The following is a 12,455-nucleotide window of genomic DNA, read 5'->3' as shown; positions in this document are numbered from 1 at the left end:
TTTCATCCGCAGCTCAATGGAATACTGCTCTCCCCTCTGGGCTGGTGCTCCTGCCTCACACCTAGCTCGTCTTCACGCTGTTGAAACCAAAGCATTCAGAATCATTGGAATCTCCCGCGATGAAGCTAACTCCAAGGGCCTCTCACTCACTCACCGCAGGCAGGTTGGTGGTCTTTCCATCTTCTACCGACTCCTCTCTTGCCTTGCCCCCCCCAGCTCTCTCTGGGCTCTGTCCCGCAAATATTCCTACAGGTCGCACAAGATCTGCCTGCAACCCTCTTATGGTCAAACTGCCAAAATCAAGACTCTCTGCTCACCTTCACTCCTTCATTCCTCTTTTCTCCCGCCTCTGGAACAAACTCCCTCACTCTCTTCAATCCCACTCCACCCTCCAGGTCTTTAAAACAGCTGTTCACCACCATCTCTTATCTTCCCCCATCCAAAACCTTGATCTTTTCTACCCCCGCTAATTTCACCCCAATTCCACTTTTTTGAAATACCAACTTCTGTCCTGGAAGTCATTGGTGTCCTTGTGTTTTATACTTCTCCCTCCACCCCCCCCCCCTTCCCATGCCTCCTCCCCCCAAGCCCTCTCCCTTCCACACATCTCCCTGCTCTCAAATGTTGTTTGTGTGCTTCACCTTCTCTCCCCATCTTGTTTTCCGCTCCCGCTTTTTATATATTTTGTTTGTCTGGTTGATTTGTTTGTGAAGTAAATGTTAGCTCTTTCACGAGCCTCGATTCAGTATACAAAAAAAACCAAAAAAAAAAAACCAATATTAACTCAGGATCGTAGGAGATAACTAAGTCAAGGAGACTGGGGCCCTGCCCCTCTCTGTCTTGAACAGCTGCTGCCACGTGGATGCAGGAATAAATCTTCCAGATTTCTCAGAAAACGTTTAGTTGGGTGGTCGTTAGCCCGTATGCCCAATTCATCTCTGGGTAGTTGAAGTCACCAACTAAGATGATCTACTGGCTGTTGTGAGAAAACGCCTGCTCAATGAACGTCTGAACACCTGAACCTGCTCGTATACAGTTTCCATGATCACTGGATGGGCTGCAGTAAACAAAACCCAACAGTAGGTGTACATTTCTTACTAGTTTTACCATGTATAAAACAAATTCCTTCAATCATTATCAATTTCAACTTCCATAGCATGGAGATCACCTCTTATGTAGACAGCAATCCCCCGCAAACCTTCCTTGTCCAAATTTGAGAACACCTTCTACCCCTGCAGAATGATGAACCTCCTGTTGCAAAATTTCGATGTGACTTCGATAAACATAATAACGTCTGGATTTTCTGCATCAACTTTAATCTCTAGTTCAGCCTTCTTGTTGGGAAGAGAGTCAGCATTCGTGAAGACTATTTTTAAACCTTGTTGTTTCTTTAATCCAGGTGTTGAACTGGCTACTACTGAATGGACACGGGAGTATTACAGAACCAAAATCGATACACATGCCCTCTGTTAATAATGAACTTCCTGTTCCGCTCACCTGGCACTTGTGTGACACACTTCATTTTTGTGTGATATATAAATGGAATTATTGAAGGGCTCTGAACTTGAAACAACATTATGATGACATCATGACTGCAAGCCCAGAAGGACCTCAAACAGTAGAAGAATGCAAAGTCAAAAGCCATCACTAAGCAGATGAAATGTGAAGCGACCGACCAGTTTTGCCCTTGTTGGAGCTTGTTAGGGCAACACATAGCTGTTTCATCCACTTGGTGGCTTTGAAGCCTTCCGGCTTATATACTGTATTTGGAACCCATAAGTGCCAAAGGACTTCTGCGACTCATTGGGACTGACACAAACTGTCAATTTCCCGACCCGGATCTCAGGCAATGGAGTATCTTCTCTTCTAGACTTGGTTTTGACAAACTTCCCTGCAAATGTCTGCTGCTCTTCTTCTGCCCCAATCGGTTCTTCTGATCAAGTGCTTGTTAAAGTGGACATCTCTCTGACCATTCTCAGAGAGCCTCCTCAGCGCCGACGAGTCTGGCATTTCACTCAGGCTGACTGGCACGGTCTGCAAGTAGCCATCAATCATCTGGACTGGTCTCCCATCTCTACTGCCTCTGACATCAATTCTTCCTGGGAATTCTTCCAAAGCAAACTGCTCTCTCTCATGCACAGATTTATCCCATCTCGTCTTCAGTTGTCATACCCTTCCTCCCGTCCATGGTACACTGAGTCTTGTGGTTAGGCAGTTGCCCTGAAACAACTTGCCTTTGCCTCTTGGAAGGCAAATCCAACTGAAGGCAATCTCAGTTCTTTCCACCAAGCTCGGAACAAGTGTGTCTACCCTCAGGAGTGCCAGGAAGCACTATCTCTCCACACTCAAGAATGAACTCTCAAACCTGTCTCCTTCCTGCAAATCCTGGTGGTGTCTGGTCAAATCCGTTTCTGGTGTTTGTTCCCCCTCCATCCCCTCCCTTACATCAAATGGCTACACAGTTGACACGGCACGTGACAAAGCTGAATGCCCCAACTCTGTGTTTGCCTCAAAATATTGTGTCCCAAACCCATCTCTCTCTATTCCCACCTTACCCAGTCGAACCAAACTGCTCCTGGACTCTGTGTCCTTCTCTCCTGACAAGGTGGAGAAGTTTTTGTCAAACCTCGACTCTGATTCTGCAACTGGACCAGACGGCATCAGCCCATGGGTCCTAAAATCCTGCCCTGCCACTCTATCTCACCCTCTCTTTTGCTCAAGGTCATCTGCCAGCATCTTGGAAATCAGCAAACATTACCACTTTACACAAAAAAGGTGCAAAAACAGATCCTTGTAACTACAGACCAATCAGCCTGCTCCCAATTATTAGCAAAGTCATGGAATCCATCATTGCTTCGGATATCAAATCCTTCCTCTTCTCCAATGGCTTGATCTCCGATCATCAATTTGGATTCAGACCAGGTCATTCTACTCTGGACATGTTGCTTCTGCTATCTCAACAATGGATGGAGGTCCTCAATGCCAAACAGGAAATCAGAGCTGTCTCCCTTGACATATCACGTGCCTTCGATATGGACTGGCACGCAGCTCTGCTCGCCAAACTCTCCTCCTATGGTATCCATGGAAATCTCCTCGCATGGCTTGCGGACTTCCTCTCTGGTCGTAGTCAACGTGTGGCCCTGAATGGATTTCTCTCATCTCCCCTCCCTGTTCTGGCTGGAGTTCCCCAAGGTAGTGTTCTGGGCCCTGTGCTATTTCTGGTCTTCATCAATGATCTCTCCGACTCTTTGGAAAATCCTCTCTATCTCTTTGCTGATTACTCCACTCTCTGCCGCTCCATTCCTCATCCCTCAGATCAGCAGTCTGCAGCCTCCTCACTCTCTGCAGACCTGGACAAAATCAGACTGGTCAAACAAGTGGAACATGTCTTTCAATCCTGACAAATCTCACACTCTTACTATGTCTCTCTGAAAAGACCGACTGGAAAACCCTCCCATCTACTTTCTCAACAATCCTCTCCAAGAAGTTCTGTCGCTCAAGCTTTTGGGTCTCACTATCTGCCATAATCTTTCTTGGGAAAACCACATTTCCAAGCTAGCCTCCAAAGCCAGTCGCCGTCTGGGCATCCTCCGTCGTGCGAAGTCCTTCCTTGGCACACCTGAGCTCCTCACCACATACAAAGCTTTCATCCGCAGCTCAATGGAATACTGCTCTCCCCTCTGGGCTGGTGCTCCTGCCTCACACCTAGCTCGTCTTCACGCTGTTGAAACCAAAGCATTCAGAATCATTGGAATCTCCCGCGATGAAGCTAACTCCAAGGGCCTCTCACTCACTCACCGCAGGCAGGTTGGTGGTCTTTCCATCTTCTACCGACTCCTCTCTTGCCTTGCCCCCCCCCAGCTCTCTCTGGGCTCTGTCCCGCAAATATTCCTACAGGTCGCACAAGATCTGCCTGCAACCCTCTTATGGTCAAACTGCCAAAATCAAGACTCTCTGCTCACCTTCACTCCTTCATTCCTCTTTTCTCCCGCCTCTGGAACAAACTCCCTCACTCTCTTCAATCCCACTCCACCCTCCAGGTCTTTAAAACAGCTGTTCACCACCATCTCTTATCTTCCCCCATCCAAAACCTTGATCTTTTCTACCCCCGCTAATTTCACCCCAATTCCACTTTTTTGAAATACCAACTTCTGTCCTGGAAGTCATTGGTGTCCTTGTGTTTTATACTTCTCCCTCCACCCCCCCCCCCCCTTCCCATGCCTCCTCCCCCCAAGCCCTCTCCCTTCCACACATCTCCCTGCTCTCAAATGTTGTTTGTGTGCTTCACCTTCTCTCCCCATCTTGTTTTCCGCTCCCGCTTTTTATATATTTTGTTTGTCTGGTTGATTTGTTTGTGAAGTAAATGTTAGCTCTTTCACGAGCCTCGATTCAGTATACAAAAAAAACCAAAAAAAAAAAACCAATATTAACTCAGGATCGTAGGAGATAACTAAGTCAAGGAGACTGGGGCCCTGCCCCTCTCTGTCTTGAACAGCTGCTGCCACGTGGATGCAGGAATAAATCTTCCAGATTTCTCAGAAAACGTTTAGTTGGGTGGTCGTTAGCCCGTATGCCCAATTCATCTCTGGGTAGTTGAAGTCACCAACTAAGATGATCTACTGGCTGTTGTGAGAAAACGCCTGCTCAATGAACGTCTGAACACCTGAACCTGCTCGTATACAGTTTCCATGATCACTGGATGGGCTGCAGTAAACAAAACCCAACAGTAGGTGTACATTTCTTACTAGTTTTACCATGTATAAAACAAATTCCTTCAATCATTATCAATTTCAACTTCCATAGCATGGAGATCACCTCTTATGTAGACAGCAATCCCCCGCAAACCTTCCTTGTCCAAATTTGAGAACACCTTCTACCCCTGCAGAATGATGAACCTCCTGTTGCAAAATTTCGATGTGACTTCGATAAACATAATAACGTCTGGATTTTCTGCATCAACTTTAATCTCTAGTTCAGCCTTCTTGTTGGGAAGAGAGTCAGCATTCGTGAAGACTATTTTTAAACCTTGTTGTTTCTTTAATCCAGGTGTTGAACTGGCTACTACTGAATGGACACGGGAGTATTACAGAACCAAAATCGATACACATGCCCTCTGTTAATAATGAACTTCCTGTTCCGCTCACCTGGCACTTGTGTGACACACTTCATTTTTGTGTGATATATAAATGGAATTATTGAAGGGCTCTGAACTTGAAACAACATTATGATGACATCATGACTGCAAGCCCAGAAGGACCTCAAACAGTAGAAGAATGCAAAGTCAAAAGCCATCACTAAGCAGATGAAATGTGAAGCGACCGACCAGTTTTGCCCTTGTTGGAGCTTGTTAGGGCAACACATAGCTGTTTCATCCACTTGGTGGCTTTGAAGCCTTCCGGCTTATATACTGTATTTGGAACCCATAAGTGCCAAAGGACTTCTGCGACTCATTGGGACTGACACAAACTGTCAATTTCCCGACCCGGATCTCAGGCAATGGAGTATCTTCTCTTCTAGACTTGGTTTTGACAAACTTCCCTGCAAATGTCTGCTGCTCTTCTTCTGCCCCAATCGGTTCTTCTGATCAAGTGCTTGTTAAAGTGGACATCTCTCTGACCATTCTCAGAGAGCCTCCTCAGCGCCGACGAGTCTGGCATTTCACTCAGGCTGACTGGCACGGTCTGCAAGTAGCCATCAATCATCTGGACTGGTCTCCCATCTCTACTGCCTCTGACATCAATTCTTCCTGGGAATTCTTCCAAAGCAAACTGCTCTCTCTCATGCACAGATTTATCCCATCTCGTCTTCAGTTGTCATACCCTTCCTCCCGTCCATGGTACACTGAGTCTTGTGGTTAGGCAGTTGCCCTGAAACAACTTGCCTTTGCCTCTTGGAAGGCAAATCCAACTGAAGGCAATCTCAGTTCTTTCCACCAAGCTCGGAACAAGTGTGTCTACCCTCAGGAGTGCCAGGAAGCACTATCTCTCCACACTCAAGAATGAACTCTCAAACCTGTCTCCTTCCTGCAAATCCTGGTGGTGTCTGGTCAAATCCGTTTCTGGTGTTTGTTCCCCCTCCATCCCCTCCCTTACATCAAATGGCTACACAGTTGACACGGCACGTGACAAAGCTGAATGCCCCAACTCTGTGTTTGCCTCAAAATATTGTGTCCCAAACCCATCTCTCTCTATTCCCACCTTACCCAGTCGAACCAAACTGCTCCTGGACTCTGTGTCCTTCTCTCCTGACAAGGTGGAGAAGTTTTTGTCAAACCTCGACTCTGATTCTGCAACTGGACCAGACGGCATCAGCCCATGGGTCCTAAAATCCTGCCCTGCCACTCTATCTCACCCTCTCTTTTGCTCAAGGTCATCTGCCAGCATCTTGGAAATCAGCAAACATTACCACTTTACACAAAAAAGGTGCAAAAACAGATCCTTGTAACTACAGACCAATCAGCCTGCTCCCAATTATTAGCAAAGTCATGGAATCCATCATTGCTTCGGATATCAAATCCTTCCTCTTCTCCAATGGCTTGATCTCCGATCATCAATTTGGATTCAGACCAGGTCATTCTACTCTGGACATGTTGCTTCTGCTATCTCAACAATGGATGGAGGTCCTCAATGCCAAACAGGAAATCAGAGCTGTCTCCCTTGACATATCACGTGCCTTCGATATGGACTGGCACGCAGCTCTGCTCGCCAAACTCTCCTCCTATGGTATCCATGGAAATCTCCTCGCATGGCTTGCGGACTTCCTCTCTGGTCGTAGTCAACGTGTGGCCCTGAATGGATTTCTCTCATCTCCCCTCCCTGTTCTGGCTGGAGTTCCCCAAGGTAGTGTTCTGGGCCCTGTGCTATTTCTGGTCTTCATCAATGATCTCTCCGACTCTTTGGAAAATCCTCTCTATCTCTTTGCTGATTACTCCACTCTCTGCCGCTCCATTCCTCATCCCTCAGATCAGCAGTCTGCAGCCTCCTCACTCTCTGCAGACCTGGACAAAATCAGACTGGTCAAACAAGTGGAACATGTCTTTCAATCCTGACAAATCTCACACTCTTACTATGTCTCTCTGAAAAGACCGACTGGAAAACCCTCCCATCTACTTTCTCAACAATCCTCTCCAAGAAGTTCTGTCGCTCAAGCTTTTGGGTCTCACTATCTGCCATAATCTTTCTTGGGAAAACCACATTTCCAAGCTAGCCTCCAAAGCCAGTCGCCGTCTGGGCATCCTCCGTCGTGCGAAGTCCTTCCTTGGCACATCTGAGCTCCTCACCACATACAAGGCTTTCATCCGCAGCTCAATGGAATACTGTTCCACCCTCTGGGCCGGTGCTCCTGCCTCACACCTAGCCCGGCTCCACGCTGTTGAAACCAAAGCTTTCAGAATCATTGGAATCTCCTGCGATGAAGCTAACTCCGAGGGCCTTTCACTCACTCACCGCAGGCAGGTTGGTGGTCTTTCTGTCTTCTACCGACTCCTCTTCGGCCTTGCTCCCCCAGCTCTCTCTGTGCTCTGTCCCCCTAATATTCCTACAGGTCGCACAAGATCTGCCAGCAACCCTCATGGTTAAACTGCCATAATCAAGGCTCTCTGCTCACCTTCATTCTTTCATTCCCCATTTCTCCCACCTCTGGATCAAACTCCCCCACTCCCTTTAATCCCACTCCTCCCTCCAGGTCTTTAAAACAGCTGTTCACCACCATCTCTTGTCTTCCCCCATCCAAAACCTTGATCTTTTCTACCCCCCCTAATTTTCACCCCAGATACACTTTTTGAAATTCCAACTTCTTTCCTGGAAGTCCTTGCAGTGTCCATATGCTTTATACCTCTCCCACCTCCCCCAAGCCCTCTCCCTCCCACAGTTCTCTCGATGTCCTTGCTCTCAAATGTTGTGCTTGTGTCCGTCCTTCCCCCTCTCTCCCCATCTTGTAAACCGCTCCCCTTATTTTGTGTTTTGTGTGTCGGTTTGACTTTTTGTGTGATGAATGTTAACTCTTTCACGAGCCTCGATCTTGTATACAAAAAAAAAAAAATCTGCCACATGGACACTGTTTTTCCCACCAGTCACAACCGGGAAGCATCATTGTTATCATAAAATGGTGGTGCATCACTAGCCAGTATATAAGCTGTAAGGCCTCAGTCATTAAGTGGATGAAACAGCGATGTGTTGCTCTATGAGACCCAACTAGGGCCACATGAGGCTCGCCATGATCCTATAATCGCATTCTGGTCTACAAAAAAATTGCTATTAATAACAGGAGTAACAAATAAAGGGTTTTTGACCTTTTTGCTCAGACATGTAACTGACATGGACGTGAGAGTAAACACGGATGCAAGTCTCATTGCACCTTCATTACAACATGGACCCATCATAGATGTACACATTTACTGTCACAGGAGCCAACAAGGAAAGGTCAAGTGCATCCACAGCCATAATAATATGTAGAAAGGATTGAGGCCTGGACGGGCGTAAAATTTAGTCTTTTTTATATATTTTTTTACCATCGGCATGCAACATATAGTAGGACAAGGACACTCACTTTGTGTGTTTTCTGGTTTGAAGTGAAGGGATAACCCGATATTATACTTACATTCTGCAAATGCTATGTTTTCTTTGTTTATTTCCCATCCAGACCAGCCTTGAATCTTATGAAGAGAAGGTTATGGAAATGCATTCGCAGATGAATCGGCGACCACCACAACCTAAATCATCATGTAGCATTTCATGATTTAGGTTTCTCAGTCTCATTGGGTTTCCGTTGTAATGCGGATCCAAGTGTAAATGGCAAGTTGGAAGGACTACTTGCAAGCGATGCATGTACATTTTTTGTTCTTACCTAGTCACCAACTTGTAAATACCCAGAGGCTAAGGTTGTCTCTGGGTAAATACCGAGAGGTTGTATAACAACATGTATGCGGTTTATAAGGGGCAACTGGGTTTCTGTATTTAGAAAGACAGCATTTGACAAGGCAGAGTCTCACCGAGGTAAATAGATTACAGTAGATTTGAGAACCAGGGCGGACTCACTCACTCACTCACTCACTGGCACACAGCACCATTACAATGGATTTTTCGTGTTCAGTTGCGGAACATGCAAGGGTAATGTGTCTCACAATAAATTCCCACATCCATATAAATACAGTGCCCTCCATAAGTATTGGAACAGTGAAGTCAAATTTGTTATTATTGCTATATACTCAAGAATTTTGGATTTGAGATCAAAAGATGAATATGAGACAAGAGTACAGAAGGTCACCTTTTATTTCTTGGCATTTCTATCTATATAAGTTTTACCATTGTAGAACAATAACACTTTGTATGTTCAGTCCTCACATTTTAGGTAAGCATAAGTATTGGAACAAATGACTGACAGGTGTTTCTTGTTGCATTGATTGTTCACACATAAAAGAGCTGTGAATGTCTCGACTTGGTTTTCGGCTTCGGAGTCAGTTGGCATAAACCAACATGAAGACCAGAGAATTGTCTATCATACTAAAATACGCAATTCAGTGTTTGTCTGACTGCGATACATTCGATCGTTACTTATCTAATCGCAACCAAACTTGACAGCAAGACTAAGGGTCACACAACAAAGGATGCAGCAAATTTGCTTGCCCTCCCCAAGGGGGTTTTCCCCACCAATGGGGTTGCGTGTTGAGGTGTATATCCGTGTTAAGATAGCTTTTTCATGGCGTTTTTCCAAGGCCGCTTTTAATTACAAAAGTAACAACACCACCATTACAAAACAATATTATTACTAATAATATTCTCCCCTCCCCAAGGGGATTTTCCTTCTTGAACAAATGCCACGTTAACGTGTATAAACATCTTATCGTGCCATTTTTGTGGAAGCGCCCCTACCAGAAGTAAAATATATTATAAACCACAAACATGTTTGATTACCTTGAGAAACAGTCGCTCCTGCTGTTTAACACTAAACTGAAAGGGAGGAAACCCGGGGTGTGTTCAGCTACCAAGCAACTATCTCGCGCTTGCCCAGCCAGCCATTCCTCGTCAATGGTTTTGAATGGAGTGCTTGCTCGAATGCTTAAACCACTTGGCGAGCTCTCCACAAGAAACTTGGTAAATGAACACATCCCTATTGCTCTTGAGGCCCGACCCTAGATCTACTGTAATCTATATATCCCAGAGAGGAATGACCCTTCCTGCTGCTCCTGTCGGGAATGGGTACACGAGTGAAAGAAAAGTAAGCAATTTGGAAGGTGAAAGAACAAGAATTCAAGGAGAACCATCTGTGAAGCTTCCCAAAACAAACATCAACTGAAAATGGCTGCAGGTAAAACATCTCAAAGGAAGATACCAATAATTTGGTGATGTCACTGGGCCACAGGCTTGATGCAGTTATTGCATGTAAGGGATTATGCAACCAAATACTATCTATTACAATAATTATGCATACCTAAAATGGGGGGGGGGGGGGGGGGGGTTGAACATATAAAGTGATAATGTTCCACAGTGGTAAAACATATATCCATAGAGATACGAAGAAATTAAAGATGACCGTCTGTACTCTTGCTTCATATTAATCTTTTGATGTCAAATCCAAATTTATTGAGTATGTAGCAATAATAACAAACTTGACTTCACCGTTCCAATACTTATGGAGGGCAACTTATACATCATGAAAGTTACATCGGTAATGGTTCATATACATCATAAAAACTAACTTGTCTAATCATTACTAATTAATTTAGACCTAAAATAACAGGATACCCATCACACACAGTTTAACCTCTTTCATACAGAGTAGAGCGAAGAAAAGTACAATAATCGCAGTCGGAGGGTATTAGGCCTATCAAACATACGCAATCCTGTCAAAACTCATATACCCCTTGTAGAAGTCCGCATGGACTTCTGATTCTATTGAAACGTCCCTCTTCTATGGAGCATGTGAGTTATCACTTGCATCCTGTTCAAATCTGTTCTTACTCTGCTCAATTTCAGGATAGCTAGGGAACATGGGTGTTGTTGTGTACTACAAATCGTGATGCACAGCAGTATAATAATCTTTGGGATATGGAATGCTAATAAATTGAAAAACACATATACTTAGTGATAAACCTTTCAGTAATCTACATTATGAATTATAGAACTTGTGTGTTCACTATGCTTAGAAAGACTTACAGGAATAAAGTTTACATTGATAATCTGCGCAAAGATGAAATACAATATTTCTTAAGACCATGAAGCTGTGGTTCCAGATATCGTGGAATGTCAGGACTCCATTTCCAAGGTGCTTATCTCTTATGGCCTGTTAAACAGATGTGAATTAGCACCTGAATGTCTCAGCTTCCTCAGGCCTCTGTTTTCCATTTTCCCTTCCTCTTGCGGCTTCGGAGACGGCCCAACCCTGCTTTCATGATTCTCAAAATAGTATAAAAGAACCAAAGTTAGCCATGACAACAGAAGATTTGCTTGGATGTCATGTTGTGATTCTTGGCTGTGTAACTTGATGTATTTTGGTGCCGGCTGTTGTTGTATTCTCTTGTTGTACCAACGGACTCTTCTCCTGTTAATAAATCTTTAATAATCAATGCTGGCGTGTCCGGACATTTGATCTGTGCATATCTCCGTCACCCTCGATCACCCCTGCTTACGGGTACCTTTCCAATTGTAGTTTAAATCCATACACCATCTCTGCTGTCACCACCTGGTGAAAGACACCTGCTTTAATGTCATCATAACTCTCTCCTCTTTCTGCTCAAGCAGTGGCCTCTGGTTCTGTCACTCTCCATTCTGCTGAAAAACTCTTCTGCACGTATTCCCTCGAGAACCCTTCATTACCTTGAACATAACTGCAGCAACAAAAGGTTCGTCGCCCATCAGAGGAGATATGTGAATCTGGACCTTCTGTCTGTTAACACTTTCTTTCTTTTTTGTATACAAGATCGAGGCTTGTGTAAGAGCTAACATTAATCACAAAAAAACAAACTGACACGTAAAACATATGATAAAGGGAGCGGGAGACAAGATGGGGAGAGAGAGGGAAGCATACAAGTACAACAGCAGAGAACAGGGACATCGGGAGATCTGTGGGAGGGAGAGGGCTTGGGGGGAGGCGGCACGGGAAGGGGAGGGGAGGTGGCAGAGGTATAAAACACATGAACACTGCTAGGACTTCCAGGAAAGAAGTCGGTATTTCATAAAAGTGGGTCTGGGGTGAAATTAACGGGGGTAGAAAAGATCAAGGTTTTAGATGGGGGAAGATAAGAGATTGTGGTGAACAGCTGTTTTAAAGACCTGGAGGGAGGAGTGGGATTTAAGAGTGTGAGGGAGTTTGTTCCAGCGGCGGGAGAAAAGAGGAGTGAAGGTGAGCAGGGAGTCTTGATTTTGGCAGTTTAACCATAAGAGGGTTGCTGGCAGATCTTGTGCGACCTGTAGGAATATTTGGGGGACAGAGCACAGAGAGAGCTGGGGGAGCAAGGC

The 12,455-nt window shown here is 45.1% G+C and overlaps 1 protein-coding gene across 3 annotated transcripts in view; it reads left to right on the top strand.

The window, feature by feature from the left end:
* The window catches only part of LOC137417066 (guanylate-binding protein 1-like), an 86,846-nt gene extending 75,283 nt beyond the window's left edge, over positions 1-11,563 (top strand). For all 3 annotated transcript variants that reach the window (XM_078778992.1, XM_078778990.1, XM_078778988.1), the window contains one exon: positions 8,641-11,563. In XM_078778992.1, the coding sequence (XP_078635118.1) occupies positions 8,641-8,736 (96 nt within the window). In that variant the 3' untranslated portion in view covers positions 8,737-11,563. The remainder of the gene's footprint in view (positions 1-8,640) is intronic.
* The last annotated feature ends 892 nt before the right edge of the window (positions 11,564-12,455 follow it).

The sequence above is a fragment of the Myxine glutinosa genome, chromosome 5, assembly GCF_964187855.1.
Source record: "Myxine glutinosa chromosome 5, kmMyxGlut1.1, whole genome shotgun sequence".
Classification (NCBI taxonomy): Eukaryota; Metazoa; Chordata; class Myxini; order Myxiniformes; family Myxinidae; genus Myxine; species Myxine glutinosa.
Note: the sequence above shows the minus strand (reverse complement) of the source record. Positions and strands in the feature narration are given on the sequence as shown.